Raw genomic sequence first — 19,487 nt, 5'->3', positions numbered from 1 at the left:
TTTTACAAATTGCTAAATGCAGTCGTGTTCCAAGTGCTATTTTGTGTTAGGGTTTTTGTCTACAGACTCTCCAAATTATGGGATGATAGGAATAGAAAAGAGTATCTATCACATTAATAACATGGCAAGAGAACACTACCCATTATAAATGAGATTGCTGTTAAGTTCACATATCCTTTTATGGAGAAAGAGGAGAAGAAATTGTTTGCAAGAACACTTGCCTGATTTGTTACCCAGTTATGGAAAAACTGGTCTAACAATACTGCAAAGATTCAGTATATAAGCAGATAATAATGTGAAAGAATTGCAGACACTGCAACAGCTAATTAGCCCTACAAAAGCTTCATGAGCATTTGTTTTACATAAATTACACCACTCCTATCCTGACACAAATAGGGTTCTCTCCTTTCTTCCTGTCACAGATGTAGAACTACACAAAAAGTATGTACTTCTGTTACAGAGTTTCTCTCTCAGGAAGTAAGTGTTGGCTAATGCAAAATATATTAGCTATATAATTGGTCAGACCTTTGCAAGTATGATTCACCCAATCTAACAGATGAAAGCCAGTGATAAATGATCCATGTGGAAGAGATTGCTGCACATCAGAATTCAGATATCTAACTCTCTCTTTATTGTTATGAAGTACTAATATTAGCAACAGCATCATTTCCTTGATTTGCATTTAACCATATAGATTGAGCTAGCTTATTTTCACTTGCAGACAGAGCATGTGAGCACACAATTTGTTTAACACTGCCCACACAGGGAAACCCCAAAGCCAGATTTGAAACTGCTTGGGCAGTTTACTAATATACATAAAGTAATCAATTGCTGTAACTAATACAAAATCCTGGAACTACCTGCCTAGGGGAAGTCCAAGAGGAATAGCCTACACTTTGTGAAATACTCACTGGGTTTTGGTTGCTTGACAAAACACACCCTCGATGCTACAAGCACGTCTAGACTAGCGTCTTGTCATAAAACACAAATACTTTACTCAGATGTTTAGTTCGGAAAAGATTTAATGGTATTTGCAATCAGCAGAGCCTTATAGCCCACAGGCCTCTACGGATAATGGGAGCAGATATCTATTAAACATCTGGTGGCTTTCCTTCCACAGAGCAGAACAAGCACGTAATATTAACTGTTGCTCTGGGAGTCATGCTTTATTTCTGAAGAACTGGATGTCACAAGTGACATTTCGTTACGAATGCACACAAACCACCATATCAGGAAAAAGTTTTATTTAAAACGTGAATTACAACTGTAAGTGCAACCAGCATAAATTACACAACACAGATGAACTGTTTGTGCAGTTTTAAAGGAAAAAACATTACCACATTTATCATTAGAATTCTCATGTTTTCCTGCACTATGGTATTTGCATTACTGGCACTGACGCACAGAATAGCACCAAAATGGTGACCACTTAAAAGATGCTTTAATCCAAGGATGTCCAGTGTTTTGGCTTGCCTGGGCTGCAGTGAGTGAAAAGGAATTGTCTAGGGCCACATCTACGAAGGCTGCTCTAAAAGTAACACCTCCTAATTGTTTCAATGGAAACCAGAACAGATACAAAGAGTACAATAACACTATTTAATAGAGCAAATTCTTAGTTACAAAGCACTGTTTTTTCAACATAGTCACCACCGTTAGCTGTGCATTTCCACCAGGGATGAACAAGAGCATGCATGCCACGCTCAAAATAATCTGCACTAGTAGAGGTGACCCACTGTCACCACTGCTGAAACGCACCACCACTGCCCTACTGTGCTCACATCCACTGTTTGGTCTCCAGAAACATTCAGCAAGCATCAGTGAATGTCAGCAGGTGCAATTTTTTTTTTTTTTCACATGAAGGAATTCAATTCCACACCTTTGCTTCATCCGCGTTTCCATATCAGATGCTGTTTTGCCAGACTGCCCCACTGATGCCATCTGTCACAAGGCAACAATGTGTAACGTAATATTGGTGGGAAGGTTCAACCTGTGCTGCCATACACCAAAATCTACCTCTGACGTCACTGGACAACATCATAAAATAGGAGGCATTACTTTCAGAGCAGCCCTCATAAAATGTATAATCTACATATATAAGCAACAAAACGTATTTTACTTTTTATTTTTTTTTTATTAAAACATATTAAAAAGAGAGCAACAAAACCATAAACCTAGTGGGGTATGTGACCTTGCTTTTGTGGAACCAGCACTGGTTCAATGGCAGTAGTTGACACTCTTTGTGAGCTCCCAAGGTGTTCATCAGAGATTTTTGATGAAATTTTATTCCTCCTGTGCTTCATCGTTGAAAACTGCTGTTCAAAATGTGTGTACTGCCAAAAAGCCATGACATGAATAAGGCATGTGAAGCTAAGTGTATTTCTCTCTTTTAAGATGGCGCTTATGGTAAAGATACATTATCAAATTTTTGATTGCGACTCTATACATTCCATTTGAAAATTCACAAGTTATGTATTTGTGTTGACTGAGTTAGGATGTATACCACAATCTCCAGTGACACTGGAAGTCGAATAACTGCAAGTTAATTTTTTTTATCATAACCAACAAAACGTGTATCCCATATATCAGTTTACAGAAGCTTTCTGTTTTGTTTTATATGAGAATTCTGATGCTAAAGTCAAATTGTTTAATTGTGCTATAAACCCACTCGGCTCAGAAAGAAACAAAGGTTAAAGCTAACACTTCTAGAAACATTCTGTACAAATTCAGATGAGAACACCCTTGATGTTTAGTGGGCAATGGAATTGTACAGACCAATGGAAAACTGCTCTTCTGAGGGATAAAGCTCTCATTATCATGCACAGTAACTACATAGAATTATGAGCTATTGGCCTTAAACTTATCAGTTTAGCACCAAGATTTCTCCCAATCCAGAATCAAGACAGAGAAATTCTTCTTTCTTGAATGGGTATTGCCACATTCCCTGTATATGCTGGGATAGGCCACACTAAGCATGCTGCTCCTTTCACTCCACTTTGCATTCTGCCCACAAATATGTATTCACCACGTTTAACCACCAGCCCCCTAATCAGTGCCTAGATAACATCTCTCAAAAAATCAAAAAACGACAAAAAAGTCCAAAGTCTTCAGCATAACAACCATATGGATACTATTTAGTCACGAATCAAAACCTGATTTAAGGTCAGATTTCTGATAATCATCATGGGAATAGATATGTATCAGTGGAAAGATAGCATTTCTGTTTTTGCTATTTGTTCCTGGCCCATAAAATCCTCATATTTTAAATCTTAATAAAGAAGGTGTACTTTAAGATAAACTTAAAAGGATATTACTTTTGTAGTTATCTTCCAACCGTTTTTCATAGTCAGATTTATTTTTTCAGTTTGTGTTAAATGATTACTATTTCTCAATCATGCATTAAAAATGTTATTGTGTGCTTGCATAAGGAAACACAAACTACTGCAGTTAGAAAGTTCTATTCCAAAGTAGGAAAACAAATGTGGCATTTTTTTTTCTGAACAGATGTGTTCCTAATGTATTTGAATAATAATTTCCTACCTGAGTTAAAAAAAAAAAAAAAAAAAAAAAAAAACCAGCATAAAAGCAGTGTATTTATGCATTCTGCTTCTGGTTTAAGATATTTTCAGAGAAAGAACAAGCGCACGATGAGTTCTCTTCCTAAGCATCACTAGTGATTTTTCAACAAAAATTCTGACACTTATAATTCCCCAAAACCCAGTGAAAACAACAATGTTGGCTAAGTGTCAGAATGCATAAATCGAAAGCAATGCCACTGCAAAAGACATGATTTGACTTAAATCTGAAGTATTTGCAATGACACATGAATAGAAAAAGATCTACAGTGCTTCTACAGGAAGGACAGTTCATAAATTGCCCTTAAAATTTTGAGTATCTTTCAAAAAAGAAACCCAAAGGAATTGAAAATAAGAATACCATTATACAGAATGGTTTCCTCAAATTTCACTTTTTAAAGTACACCACAGTTAACCAAATTCGTTGGAGGAAAAAATCGTTACTTGATTATACTTTACTTGCAATTAAACAAAACTTAGTCAGAATATCCTCTCTAGTACTGTAGTAGCTTTGAGAATGAGGAAAGATACACAGTCTTCGTAGCAAGGAGAACACTCTATTTTGTCCTTATTATTAGACATGATGTGATAGATATTGGAAAGAAAAAACCTGGCAAGCGAACACGTATTCAGTAAGTAAGAGGATGAGCTAAAAGATCTGGATTATTATCCATGGGCATTAGAACCACAAACACATGCTGGAAGGAATCCTTTTGTAACACAGAAAAAGAAGGAAAAAGGACAGCAAAAAAATCATCATGTGAAACTTGCTTAGACTTACTGTGGGAAAAAAAATGCCTTAAAATGGTACTGCTCAAAATAAAGCATGTACAAACAGTCAAACCAGAAATTCAACAAATAAAGTGCTTATCCCCAGGAAACAATGCAGCTACAATTTACTACACAGTTCTAAATAAAAGTTAATCTAAGAACATGCTTGTTTGATGACAAGATAGCAGAAAAATCTTCAGAAGTCAACAGGATTTGGAATCTAACAACTCTGATCACCACCATTTTTTATTAGAAATTTTTCGTTTTTGATGGCAATATACTATGACATCTTTCCCTCTGAGTAGACTTTGGGGTATAGTTCGGTTATTTTTCACTTACTCTTCTAGACTATCAAGACTGCCTACTTTAACTGTCGTTTCTCACAAAAAAAAAAAAAAAAAAAAAAAGCCTCTCTAGCTTTAAATTCAACCCCCCCTTAGCCAATCCACCTTGCCATAGCTATATTCCAGTACACTGTTACTGACACTGGGTTTTCCCAAGGAGCAAGCAATAACTCATACCTACTCACTTGATTTTTAGAAGATATTTGCAAAATTTGCCCAGGTTATCTAAAATGTCTCTCTCCTGTCCTAAACATGACTTCCTACAGCAGCACAATGCAGTTACCGCTACAAAATTATTCCCCTTCATAAAGCCTCACATAACTACTAGACCTAAGAATCAAGATGCTCATAGAGATAGTCCATTGATTGATCCATTACTTTTCTTCAAGATTTCTTCTGCCTGATATCATGCTTTTGAAGCAAATCTGCTGACTGTCTCCATGTAGAACATTTTGCTTCATCATCAGAGCAGACTTGGAGCATGCTTTTTATTCTCCAACCACAAGACAGAAGGACCAAGTCAGAGCTAGCTCAAAGTAGTGCCTCTCCATAACAGTGGGCAACAGGGCCTCAGCACAAAGTCCTGTACCACACTATCTGCTCACATTGACACAGTAACTAAAAACACAGCAGCCACAAAAGCTACATGAAGTCTTCTTTCTGGTGAGAGAACGGGCATGATCCAGCACTTAGTGTATTCAAATGTATGCGGTCAGGCACAAGTTCACATATTGGCAGTTTCCAAAGTACTTACTGGATTTCCAACATGGTATTTTGGGCGTTATCTTTCTTGTCTTGTCGTATTTGACAGCTTTATACAGCCTTCACATCTACTTGTTTCCTCCTGCACTTAAGACGCTCATTTACCCAGCCGGCAACAGCTTACGACACAAAACCAATGCCAACAGGAAAGAAAAGCAAGGCAGTGAATGGATGGGTACACAGCCTACTTGGTTTTCAGTATGCTTTCCGACACCTTCGTTTCACTTGGAATTTGGATGCTGTTGAGAGAAAAGATTCTTTAAAATGGGATTTATTTCTATAGAGCACCTGAAAAGCCTTGTGGAGCTGAAGATGCTGAGCTACATATTTACTGGCCGCTGTACCGGGAACATCCCGAGCAGGCTGGTGTGGAGGACGAAGGAAAACTCATTCCTTGAGATACTATCGGTGGCTTAGTCCTCTGACGTAGCCCTTAATCTGAGGCAAACCGTAACTACTGCTTTTGGCAGGTTCCTAAATACGACCTAAAAAAGGGAGACGGCGGTGGGGGGGGGGGGGGCTCGTTTATTCCTCTTCCCTTCCCCCTCCCGATGCGCAGCTCTGTCTGCAGCCCATGTGGCGGGAGGCGGCCGCAGCCGGTTCCAATTCCCACTTTCCCACTTTGGCCCCTGCTCGCTGCCCCGGCCCGGGCCGAGCCAGGACGGGCCGCGGGCTCCCGCCCCCTCCCCTTTCCTCCCTGCCGCGCTCCTTCTCCCCCGCTCCATCCGATCCTCCGCTCCCCCAGGGCACAGTGTGGGAAGTACGAATTTCCGCTGAGTTTTCTCGGTCACTTTCGGAGCTCGTCTTTCTCCGGCTCCCCCGCCCTGCCCGCCCCATCCCCGCGCTACGCCCGCCCCCTCCGCCCCCGAGAGAGCCGGCGGAGCAGCGGGCAGCCGCTCGGCTCCGCTCTGCAGCACCGGCCAGGGCAGAGCCCGGCACCCACAGCCCTCCCGCCGCTCCTCGCCCCGGCCGGCTCTGGTGACGGGAGCCCATGGTGTCGGGCACCGCGACCTGCAGCCGCCGCGGCGCCCGCCTGCCCGGCGCGGAGCTCGGCCCGGCGCGGAGCAGAGGAGGGGCCGATTAGCAGCCGCCGAGGAGCGGTGGGATGCCGGAGGGACACAAAGCCGCCGGGGGAAGCAGCCCTCGGCTCGTCCCGGGATGGGAGCTCGGCGCCGGCTCCGCCTGATGGTGCCGTGGGGCTCCGTCGCCCTCTTCGTTCTGCTGCTGCCTGCGGCCGAGCCCATCTGCCCCGAGCCGTGCGACTGCCAGCAGCACCAGCACCTCCTCTGTACCAACCGGGGCCTGCGCTCCGTGCCCAAAGCCGCCGAGCCCCAGGATGTCCTCACCTACAGCCTGGGAGGCAACTTCATCGCCAACATCTCCGCCTTCGACTTCCACCGCCTGGCCGGGCTCCAGCGCCTGGACCTGCAGTACAACCGGATCCGCTCGCTGCATCCCAAGGCCTTTGAGCGCCTGGGCCGGCTGGAGGAGCTCTACCTGGGCAACAACCTGCTGCCGGCACTGGCCCCTGGCACGCTCAGCGCGCTGGCCAAGCTGCGCATCCTCTACGTGAATGCCAATGAGATTGGCCGCGTCAGCGCCGCCTCCTTCTCTGGCCTTGGCAGCCTGGTCAAGCTGCGCCTGGACGGCAACGAGCTGGGTTCGCTGGGCGACTCCACCTTCTCGGGGCTGCCCAATTTACTCTACCTGCACCTGGAGTCCAACCGCATCCGCTGGCTGAGCCGCGGGGCGTTCACCGGCCTGGCCAGGCTGCGCTTCCTCGACCTCTCTGGGAACCAGCAGAGCTCCCTTCGCCACCCAGAAATCTTTGGGCCCCTGCGTTCCCTGCACACCCTGCTGCTGGCCAGCAACAGCCTGCAGCAGCTGGCAGGGGGGCTTTTCCGGCACCTGCCCGCCTTGGCCAAGCTCTCGCTCAGCGGCAACCGACTGGCTCACCTGGCACCAGATGCCTTTGTGGGGCTGGGCTCACTGAAAGAGCTGCGCCTCGAGGGCAATCAGCTGAGTCACCTCCCTGCCACACTCCTGGAGCCACTCAGCAGCCTGGAGGCACTGGATCTGAGCCGCAATGCGCTGACTGCCTTGCACCCCACCACTTTTGGCCATCTCGGCCACCTGCGGGAGCTCAGCCTGCGAGACAACGCACTGGCTACGCTCCCTGGCGAGCTCTTTGCCTCCAGCCCGGCTCTCTACCGCCTGGAGCTGGAGGGGAACGCTTGGAGCTGCGACTGCCGCCTCCGCGGCCTCAAGCACTGGCTAGGGGCCTGGCATTCACAGGGCCGCCTGCTCACCGTCTTCGTGCAGTGCCACCTGCCGCCCACCTTGGCCGGCAAGTACCTTGACTACTTGCAGGACAGCCAGCTGCCGCCGCCTCCCGACGGCAGCCCCTGCCTCAGTGGCCCCTCTCCCTCCACAACTCCACCGCCGGCTGCCGAGGGGCTCAGCACCAATAGCAGCAGGGTCGTGGGGCTGCCCCATGTGCCCCCGGCTGTGCCACCTCCATCTGCCTCCACCGCCCGCCAGCTGGCAGTGCCTGAAGGCGAGATGCCGGCACCGCAGGGCATAGTGGAGGCTCCCAGCCCCACACCACTACCTGTCCACCCCAAGGCCTCAGGGCTGGTGCCATCCAGTGCAGCCTGGCCCCGACGTGGCAGCAAGCCCCGCTCTGTGCCATCCTCCGGCATGCCACCACTGGTGTCTGACCCGTGCGACTTCAACAAGCTGTTCCTCTGCAACCTGTCGGTGGAGGCGGTGGGCTCCAGCTCGGTGACGGTGCGCTGGGCCGTGCGGCCGCACCGCAGCCCCCGCCTGCTGGGTCCCGCACGCTTCCGCCTGCTCTTTGACCGCTTCGGTGCTGCCATCAAGTTCCAGCGCTTCATCTATCTGCCAGAGCATGGCGAGCCAGCCGCCACGCTACGAGAGCTGCGCCCAGACACCCCCTACCTCGTGTGCGTCGAGGGTGTGCTTGGTGGCCGCGTGTGCCCGGTAGCGCCACGGGACCACTGTGCGGGGCTGGTCACCCTGCCTGAGGGCAGTGCGGCGGCGGCGGGCGGGACCCGCGGCCCTGACCAGCAGCTCCTCACACTGGTGCTGCTGGCGGTCAACGCGCTGCTGCTTTTTGCTGCGCTGGCAGCCTGGGCCTCCCGCCTGCTGCGGAAGAAGGTGCTGGGGCGACGGCGGAGGAAGGCGGCTCCTGTTCATGTGCGGCAGCTCTACTCCACCCGCCGGCCTCTCCGCTCCATGGGCACTGGCGTGTCCGCCGACTTCTCGGGCTTCCAGTCCCACCGTCCACCCCGCGGTGCCGCCTGTGCACTAAGCGAGGCCGACCTCATTGAGTTCCCCTGCGAGCGCTTCATGGACAGCGGCGGTGCCCGGCATGGTGACGACCACCTGCTGCAGCGATTCGCCGACTGAGTCACCAAACTACAGCTCCCGGCCGTCCTGTGCGGGAGGAGGTTGGCAGCTGGGCCTGCCTGGAGCTGCAGTGGATGAGGCAGCCATTGGTCTGTGAGGGATGGCATGGGTCCCTCGGGTCGCAGTCTGCAAGAGGGAGAGCTGCGCTGCTGCCAGTGCCTTCAGCTGCTGCCAGGCCCATAGCACAGGCTGGGGAATGCCGGCAGTGAGAGGGCACCTCTCAGGTCTGTTTCCTTGCAAACCATTGCTAACCCATGGAAAAGACTCAACTGTGACCATAACCGTGCCTTGATGTGAGGAGAGCAGATTGGAGGGAGCTACCACCAGCAGCAGCTGTGGCTGCCTATGCCAACTCTTCTGCCACATGTATGCCAGCGTACATTCAAGCGACACGTTTCACAGGTGGCTTTTCCGGACTGCAGTTGACAGCATCCCAGCCTTGTGCAAGGATGGTCTGAACTGACATTTCAAGGCACAAGCCCTTCCTAATGAGCAATTTGTACTAAATATCTTCCTTGAACATTGTTACTCTTGAATCATGCAGCCTGGAGGTCAGTCGGGGGGCTGGGAGTGCCCGTTTCATGCTGGACAGTTTGGATGTTGTGCCTTTTTAACTCAAATGTGAGGTGTTCTATTGTGCGCAACCATGTTTTCTTGTTTTTTTTGTAAATGGGAAACAATAACACAGCTGGTAAGTTTTACGGCAATATATTGCTGACATCACTAGGAAAAAACTAACAGAATTTTGTAATATGTTTACAAATGAGCTATTTTTTGATTTTTTTTTAATAAATACTGGTGGGTACTTGTACGCATGAATGTGTGTTTTAGTTCTCTGGGTCCATGATGGTCAGTAGGTCACTGACCATCAGATAATCCATCTTCATTCCTGAAGGAGTGGATGCAGAAGCAAACTGTCAATGGATAAATAATATTGGTGCCTTTCTTCACAAACAATAATAGCTATGGATACATCAGAAATGTGAAACTCTTTATCGTAACAGGCAATCTTCTCTTAGCCTTAGCCTACTAAAATTAGAAGCTTTATGTACCTCACTGTGAAATAAAACATTTTTGTATATTAATCTAGATTCTGTGTTTTGTGTAGCTGAGTGCTAAAGTTAAACTCTCGTGCAGTAGTATATTACGTTTGAGCTGTATGTTTGTGTTTTTTTTGTTTTTCCTTTTGATTGGAATTTTGTTTTTCTTACTAGAGCAATGCTAATCATTTTATGATCAATTGCTCTCTACTTTTCTTGGAGTTTTACTTTCCTAAATATTTACAGAATGTTGTTATGTTACTGTTGGATATGGTGGCTTAGTTTACATAATTCTCTCTGTGTGGTCTAGAAATGGACTAATTAAAAATGTCCAAACTGTGGTTACACTTTAAATGCAAATGTTTTAGATGGAGTTCGGTAAATTGTTGAGACCGTGGATACCACTTGTTCTCCCTAGAATTTAATGTGCAACCTCAGATGAACTCTTGTTGAACTGAATGGCTTGAAGGAGTTAATTGGTGGTCTTTGGAGATGTTCATGTCATGCGTTCATTGCTGACATGAGATATTTGTGACTACAAGTTCTTTATTACCATAATTGCAAGTAGCCAATTCGGAGCTTTTCTTTCTTTTGCGATGAACAACTGTTTACAAAAGACATCCTGGTAACTGGTAACTTCAATTGGAATTCAGTGACTGAATGGAGAGAACAAGACTTTAAAGTTCAGAGGGATTTTTATTCAATCAATAGTTTGTCTTGGTCTTTGCCTTTTAAATAGAGAGAAAAATTCAGAGTTATGTTGAGTTGATTCCTGAGTCAGCAGCAAAAAACCCTTCAGGTTTTCATTTTGACAGGCAGCAGTTTTGATGAATATCAAGGGCCAAGATCAGTTGTTGGTATGTAGATTAAAATTCATAGCACTTACAGAACACAGCATTGAATGAAATTTAAAGCAAAGGAATCCAGGATCAGGCTTTATTTTTCAATAAGGGTCTTACATTTCTATTCTTCTTTTGAACATCTGGGTGCTTTGGCCATTGATGACAATCTGTGGAGAACACCACTGTTTATTGTTGGAAATGTGATGAGAATTGTTGAGTAAAGCTGTGTGTCACACTAACATTAGCTCTATTGCTGGATATTCTTCCAATGGGAGATGCATAGATGCTGTACATGGTTATAATAAGTTACGTCAATAAATCCATTTGCTGAAGCAAAACTGGTGTCTTACATTGATTAAAGAGTGATCTATTACGGAATATATGGACTAACTGTAACAACTTGATATCACTAGGACAGCTGTTTCTTAAGACTGCAGCTCTCAGAGTTTCTCTTAGTTCATTCTCTCACACCATTTCACCATACATCATGTTGTCTGTTTGGGTTGTACTATGTTAAGATAGTGCAAACACTAAGATAATTAAAATGATCATCTCTGTGACAGATAGAGCACTGGCCCAAGGCAGACTAATCAGATGCTGTTGCATCAGTGAAGTAACGATCCTTTCTAAACTAAACAGGAAATTATGACTGAGATAATATCAGTTTCTTACACTGATTAGCAAGTACATTTCTAAGAGTTTTTCAGTACTGTCAGGCTAATGATACAGACATGCCATAGTCAGCATATATCTGTTGTTTTAGTTAAGAATTCACTGATTCTTTTTGAATTTATACAAACCTCTCAAGAATGAAATGGCTGCTTGCTCCAGCCTGGGAGAAGTAAATATGTAGATCTTCCTAACAAAAAAAATTGGTTGACATGTGGTGACTTCGTAGAAGCCACATGTGCTGTAACTCTAGGAATCTCTAGGAATACTTAAGCTGTGCGCAGAGATGTTACAGCTCTTTTTTTTTTTTTTTTTTGCGGGGAGTTCTAAACTAGCAGGTGGTTAAGGAAATAGAAATGTCAGTGACATTTGGTGACTGAATGTTATTCATGCTACATGGCTCTGTTTTTACCAGTAATATTTATATGTACTTGTGTCTTTTTTTAAAGTAAGGTCTTTTTTATAGAATGACTGTAAAAATAGCCATTCCTGAATGGGGAAGTATGCCATCAGTTTGTGCTCAGAATGTTCCTTTGATCAGGAACCGTTTTACTGCTGTGTCCGCTCCAAGAGTCTAGGAAGCCTGGGGAAGAGTGAATGGAGCGGCCTTCTCCCACTCAGTAATCACTGGGCAGGTTATCTATCACAGGCTGGAAATCACACCAGTCCTGTCCAGTTCAGCGGACTGCTGCAGGAGATTCCCCAGCAGTAGGAGGGCTTCCCTGGAGCAGCCCTGGTTGTTTCAGCCTCTGCCCACCTCCTGCTCACACCCACAGTCCCTGGCCCTTCTCTGCTGTCAGCTGATGCTGTTTGTGCAGCTGGAAGGTGAACTGCAAAAATAATCCTCCAGGAAAATAACCTTTCCCAGTACCCCACCCCCCTGATTTTTTTCAGCCAGCTCAGTTTCTTTGATCCTGCTAGACTTGCACAAGTGGTAGTGGCAAAATGCAGGGGTGCAGTGCGGAGGCAGGAAAATGCAGCCAAAGACAGGAAGCTGCTTAAACAGTCTCAGATACTCTTGGTATCCCATGTGTCCTCAATCCAAGAAAAGCTGTCATTAGACTAAAATCCCATATGGAGGAGTTCATACCTTTATTGGAATATTGTCAATGATCTGCAAACTGAAAACACTTTAAATGGCTCTATGAGATCCTGAGAATATTGACATTATGGCATATAGCTAGAGGGAAAAAAACCTGAAGTGAGCAGGGCTATAATGCCATCAGTGAAGATCTACACATGCATGAAAAACTTCTGGTATTGAAAGGAACTCTTGACTATTAGAGCTTGTGGTAACAATGCTGGTTTTGTAGAAATATTGATTTCTTCATGGAGTGCTATCTTCAGTTTTCACAATGCACTGTGAATGCTACTTTTTGAATTACCATCATTGAAACCATGTTTAAACTCTTCAAGAAGGAACCTGATAAATTTTATATATCTCTTTTCTACCTTTTCCTTCTTGCTATAAGAGATTGAGAAGCTGAGGAACTGGTAGGAAAAAGAAGAGTCTACTGCAGTTCTGTCAGGATATTTATTTAATTAGTAAACCTACATTTAGATTGCAGTTTCTTTTCACAATACTATGTATTTGTGGAAAAGTACTTCAGTGAGTAAGAGAAATACTCTCCCTTCCAAAAGCCACATTTCTTTGGCCAACAAGGATGTGTGTATGTTGTGCGAGGTCCACAAGTGCAGCTTTAATTTAAAAAACTGAGTTTTAAAACCAAATAACCAAACTATGTATATACAGTGAGATACTTGATTTTTCATCTGGGCTGCTCTTTCGAGAGGAGCTGCTATAGATGTTATCTATAATCTGATAATTGTTACATAGAAATGTGGTCTAAATGTAAGGAAACTGTGTGTGTTGGATGCTGGATTTGTTCTTTCTACACAATTCTAAATATATAATAATTTTGGCAGCCTGTCCAAATACTGTTGTTGTGTTTTTCTCCATAGAAAGTTGACTTTTCTCAAGAACATGCTTTAATTCCCATCGAAATTAAATTCCTGTAGAAAAATAGTCAATTGTCTTCAAACACAAATATTTATCTTAATATCATTGCAGGCAAATTTATTTGCATAAATGCTCTTTGGTATGTTTTTATAAATAAATCTCTATCTCATTTGCTTTTCCAAACAAGGCCATAGGAATTTAAATGGATAATAAAGTATGAGTAAATAGCTGAAAAAAACTGCCTAAAAGCACAATAAAGATATTTATTAACAGGAACAATCTAAGAATTTAAAGAGAATATATGATAATTTATAATCTGGTGTATATCTCCGTGTTGGATCTTCAAGGTGTATTTATTTTTAATTTGATAATCTATGTGTAATAATTTTATATCACAGAAAGAAGAGCTATTATCCCAAGGGTGGAGAGGTCCCTGAGTAAAAGTTATTGATTGCTACAAAGAATTTGGAGAAAAGCACTCTTACTTACTAATGTATCACCTTTTTTTCATTGCAATGCTTATTTGAAGTCATTGCCAGGCAGAGCAGTCCTTAGCTAAATGCAGTTAGTGGTGTCTTTTGACTTCATATAGATAGATGTCATCCTATTCCTTGCTTTACCAAAGTATGTTTAATGTTTAGACAAACATATTTTCAAACCATGTTAATAGTTTTTCAAAATGTTTCAATTTTTTGGTATATCCAGTATTCCGAAATATTTTACTTCTCTTCAGAGATCCATCGGTGTGGATCCTGTACAAAGAAAGAAAACATCAGAGTAATTTCAGTCAACAGATGTAGACGAATTTGTAATGTATCAAGTGTTTAGAGACTGGGATGTTAGGGTCCTATTTTTTATAATTTTGTGAGAATGAATGACCAATGAAACATACAGATGGTGACATAGATGTGCCTTCTAGCTATGGCAAATGTGTTATGGTAATATAGCTCCTTAAACATCACTCTAGTCTAGTATAGTAAATTTTATTTTGTTGCACAGGACTGAAAAAAAAGACATTATTATGAGACTTGAATCATGAATTTAGAGGAAACACAAAAGATAAGCTTTTTGTCAAGTCCTTTGCAAAAATCTTGTTAGACAGACCTTTTCCTCGTTCATGTAATTAACTTGTCGTATATGCAGTTTTTGCCATTGTCACTAGTCTAGTATATGTCTTTTTTGTTATAGTGACTGTTCAGAAGTCATTTGAATATTTGAAGAAGGCCAAGGTATGTATGATAGATAAAAATAATGTGCAGAAAGATAATGAAACAAATTTTTGTAGTAAGAGATGAATTTATATCTTAAGGAACAAATGTTTCAGGGATGCTGTCTTTAAAATAAACTTGAATGCCAGATGTACATCAAGAATGGTATTTCCTTTCATTACAACATGAAGGAGGTAGGAAGGTTGTAAAGAATTATGTGAATCTTTTATTTAATATGTTGCCAATAAGAGAAAAGACTGGCATTTTGCTAACATATTACATTACATGGAGGCAGGCACATATCCTATCCCCATCCAGAAAAGTTCACTGAAATGGTGTCTGTGCTATCACTTTTATATTAAACTAAGAGATGCACAGATACGCTTTTGTAGTTCATCCTGATAGTAAGAAAGACCTCTTCACATGTCCAAACTCACATTTCAGTACAACCATTAACTAGTTCTGTCACTGTACTATTGACATATCTACCATCCTACTCCTGATATCCATGTTCCTTCCATCTTGCTTTGTGTTTAAACATTGAAATTAAAATTCACTTTATATACCAGTGTTACTTAGCATGGTAGAAGCTGACAACTATAAAATGATTTGAAATAAGAGAGAACATTCAGTGATGATACCTATCACATCAAATGGCAGAAATAATTTTAGTCCGGACGCATACACTCAGGAAAAGCATACTTGAGAAAATTCAGCTTCTAAGAGAAGGATAATATGGTTTATTTGCCATTGCTACATCGTGATATACGTTTTGAATGAGAACACCAAAGGACAAGTCTCATATGTTAGACTTATGGGACAATTTGGAATGTTGCTCAGCACATATAGCAGATGTGTTAGTATGTCAGTTTTTGTTGCAACGGCTTGATCCTTCTTCTGCTTTCACTCTGTAAGAGTGACAAAGTTTTAAGGCTCTTAATGTGGGTACCAATAAGAGGTCTATGGTAATAAAACAAGTTCTTTTGTAAACTGTGCTCTAAATTAAATGTTTGTCTTAAAAAAAAAAAAAGGAAGGAAGGAAGGAAGAAAAGAAAGGAAGAATAAAAAGAGGGAAAGGAAGGAAGAAAGGAAGAAAGAACAAAAGAAAGAAAGAGAAAAAAAGAAAAAATACAGCTTGAAGAGATGAGCTTGAGTGTTAATTGGCATGGAGACAACTTTCTCAGGTGATAATTATCTAAAAGGGGGAATCTTTCATGATCATTGTTAACTCTGAACCCTAACTCTGAACATCTTACGAAGTGGTGTAGGGTTTTCTCCTTTGGCAAAACAGATTAGGGACATTCCATTCAGCCTGGTATCCACTCAGTTATTTGTTGGCAAGGGGACGGGGGTGTAGAGTAGTTTCTGCATTAGGAAGAAGTAGAGGAAAGGATTCTTTTAGATATTTTTGTTTGTTTTATCTGATTTGAAGTAGAGATAACACCTGTTTGAAATTGAGTCTGCTCTCAGAAAGAGGAAGAAGGAATACATGAATTTTAAATAATTTCTGCTTAAATTGAAGTTATTTTATTCAGAAGCAATTTGTGATTGGAATGATTCACCATGACCTCACTAACAGGATTCTGCTGGCACAAAGGCAAGTGCAGAGGCTTCTGGTTTTCCGGCCCGGATATATCCCTAAAAACTGAGACTGCAGAGTCCCAGCGTGAGCTGAAGACATCCCTTCCTTCCACTTCCGTGGCTCACATGGAAAAGACATTCAGGGTCAGAATCCTTTTCCCGGGATGGCTAGAAGCTGTATTTATTCTGTAACACATATATATTGACCTAAGCTGGCTTTATAACTGTAAAGCTATAAACAGGTTTTACACTAAAGGCAGCATCAAAAAGATTTTACTTAGATGTATTTAGAGCATGTCCCATCCAGAAAGTGGTAATGAATTCTAAGCCATTAGTTTGTGATTATACAGATGCACTTATATTTTGGAGGCATTTGTTGGTTAAATTTACACTTGCAAGTGGACCTGAGGCATACTGGGCTTCATTCTGATGGTATATTTTCATGCAATCTGCTTAAAAATGCAAACCATTCCAATTAGCACAATGGTACCTGGAAAACTGCTGATGTTCTCACTTGCAGCTTTTTACTTCTATGCTTTTCACTTGTATCATGATAGGAAATCATCTTAATCCATGAGGATTTGTGATATGCAGTTGCCTATGGAACAGGAGAAATAAAAGGTTTCCCAGCCCTCCGACGGTGCCAGTCTCTCACACCCAAAACAAGTGTTTGGGATTTTGTTTTTTGGTTGGTTGGTTAGTTGTTGTTTTTTATTCGTTGTTCTTTTTTAAAACTTTTTTACTGTTGTTGCAATAAATAACTGCTGGATTAGAACTTTGCAAACAGAACAGCAGCGGCAGGACCCAACTGTGTGTATGCAGTGGAATAATCATTTGGTTGTTGAGACTGGGTACTCTGCAGAATCTGAGCATGCGCAAAACATCAGCAGTACTGATTTTATATCTGTAGGGCGTACCAGTTTGTTTGCTTGCTTTGTTTTCTTCTTCCAAAGTATTCTTTGTTTTCTCCCCTGTGCTATCACCTCCTTCTCTGTCTGGCTGGAAGTTTTTGTAATAATGCAGCAAAAGCAACTGAAATATGTGCTTAAGGTATGCTGAGCAGCCACAGCGTCTGAGAGACTGCAGGTGCATGGAAAACATGATGCCTTAAAAAATGCACAAAAAGCGGGCCTGTGGAGGCATTCAGTTCAGCGTTTTGTCCATTACATAGATAGCTGTCCAACTTCATGTGTGACCGTTCCCATTTAACCCCTAATCATGATTTGATGCCTTTTGTTCTCCTTTGCGATCTGCAGTGAGCTGTCAAGGGCTGTATCTCCCACTCTCAGTTTTGACCTGATCCTGTCTACTGTAACCACTCAGTTTGCATTTCTGTCCAGAACAGCCAGTACTTGTAATGCGTGCTGTTATTATGTCATATGAACAAAGTACAAGAGGAAAGGATTATGAATTTAGAAAATGTGTTCCTTGCCTAAAGCCTTACCATTCAGCTGACAATAATGCTGGCAGACAGCCCCAGTGATCTCTAAATTGGTCTGATTCTTCTGAAAGTCTGCTGCCTCTCTCCTGAGAGGGGAATAGCTGTCAGAGCTCCCCTGTTCTGTGCTTTTGATCTTTCTGTTTTGGACGAAGCTAGTTTCCTAAGTTTCTTTACAGAAGGCGGTAAAATGCTGACATCCGGGATAGTGTTACGGCTTCTATCACCTGCATAGGTTTGCACATCAAAGGGATTGCATAGCTTCCTGTTTTTCAGACAGTCCTTTTTTGACCTAAAACAGTCAGAATCAGACAGGAACAGTCAGAAACTGAGTTTTTATTCATAAATCTGAATAATCAAGGCAGGAGTAATTCATACGTCACACAGAGGATCTGCAAAACCACCATCCTTCTCAAAGGCACTGCTCTCATTTTGCACAGCCTTCTCCTCTGTGTGCTGCTGGCATTAGCCTGCATTTCTCAGGTCCCCTTGGGGGCTGGGTTTTGTTTTTATTTATTTCTTTGTTTGTTTCTTGCTTTATTTGTTTCCTGCTGTGTAATAGTCCCTATCCATGCCCCTTTTTCCTTAGTCTTAGGTATTTAAACATCGTAACTACAGCAACCGAGTCATTACAGCAGAGCTCCAAAGAGTGATGGAATGACCTCTGTGTGTTTTGAGGTCAGCAGCTGGAGTTGATGCTCTATGTGCTTAGCTGTAAAGCAGAAGCGTTTTTAATAACTTTTGTTTAATATTTCCACTGTCCTTATTGTATCCTCAAATTCTGGGTAGAGCTGACTCATCCTTTCCATGGAAATCATTATAACTGACCCATAAATATAAACTTCTTAAAATCAAGTACTTTGCATCTGAAAATGTCAGAATAGTAAGGAATAGCTTTCCTGAAAGGACAGAAACCCTCTCCATATATCCAGAAAGACTTTACTGACCATCCATTTAAAACTATATAAATATCACTTCGGAAAAAAAGGATTATTTTGGAGAAATGTGATGATGTCGTTAAAACTGCTTATTATATGTTACTAAGAAGTTTAGACTACAAATTTACAGCATAAAAACTTAGTTGTTTACTAGTTCTCCAGATTAATTTGTTTTTCCTATAGTATTTAGTTTATCAGCACTGGAACAGGTTGCCCAGAGAGGTTGTGGATGCCTCATCCCTGGAAGCATTCAAGGCCAGGCTGGATGTGGCTCTGGGCAGCCTGGTCTAGTGGTTGACAATCCTGCACTCAGCAGGGGGGTTGAAACTGGATGATCTTTGAGGTCCTTTTCAACCCAGGCCATTCTATGATTCTGTGATTCTATGATCAACGTAAATTGCCAAATTGGAGTAGCACAGTGGATCCCAAGGCAGCCCAATTTTTGCTAATTACAATTTGCATCAAACCTGAACGTGAGCCAGTCTTTCTGTCTTCCTGCTTTCACTGCAAAAATTTGTTCTGGGTATTAAGAAGAATTGGTGGTCTATTTAAATTGGGGTCTGTTTAAACAAATCAATTACTGATTTCTTTCATCCAACTGTGAAGCTATATTCTCATTACTGGTGACACAGTGTATGAAGCCAATTAATTTCTGGAAAATGTTCATCTGTGATTCATCTATGCCTGTTATAGTTGTTGGAATATTACAAGGAAAATGAAGCTACCAAAAGGAAACATCTGTTTGTATCTAAAACCCCAAACATTTCTGAAGTTTAGCAACGTGCATTCTTCTCGGGGCTGCCACCTATTATACTCAGCTCTAGAGCAAATACCAAAAGGACACTTGAGGTGACCTTTTGTATCAGATTAAACAACATGAGAAAACACTTGGCAGTCAGACTTCCTCTGCTAGGCCATGGGAAACAGTAG

The 19,487-nt window shown here is 42.7% G+C and overlaps 1 protein-coding gene across 1 annotated transcript; it reads left to right on the top strand.

Annotated features, from left to right (window-relative positions):
• TRIL (TLR4 interactor with leucine rich repeats) lies at positions 6,328–11,101 on the top strand. Its single transcript, XM_021388058.1, has one exon. The coding sequence runs from the start codon at positions 6,608–6,610 to the stop codon at positions 8,879–8,881; it is 2,274 nt and encodes a 757-aa protein (XP_021243733.1). The 5' UTR covers positions 6,328–6,607; the 3' UTR covers positions 8,882–11,101.

Source organism: Numida meleagris, chromosome 2 (assembly GCF_002078875.1).
Source record: "Numida meleagris isolate 19003 breed g44 Domestic line chromosome 2, NumMel1.0, whole genome shotgun sequence".
Lineage (NCBI taxonomy): Eukaryota > Metazoa > Chordata > Aves > Galliformes > Numididae > Numida > Numida meleagris.
This window is presented reverse-complemented; position numbering and strand designations above follow the sequence as displayed.

Coding starts and splice junctions, on each gene's coding strand:
- TRIL (XM_021388058.1), top strand. CDS start 6,608: ATGGGAGCTCGGCGCCGGCTCCGCCTGATGGTGCCGTGGGGCTCCGTC.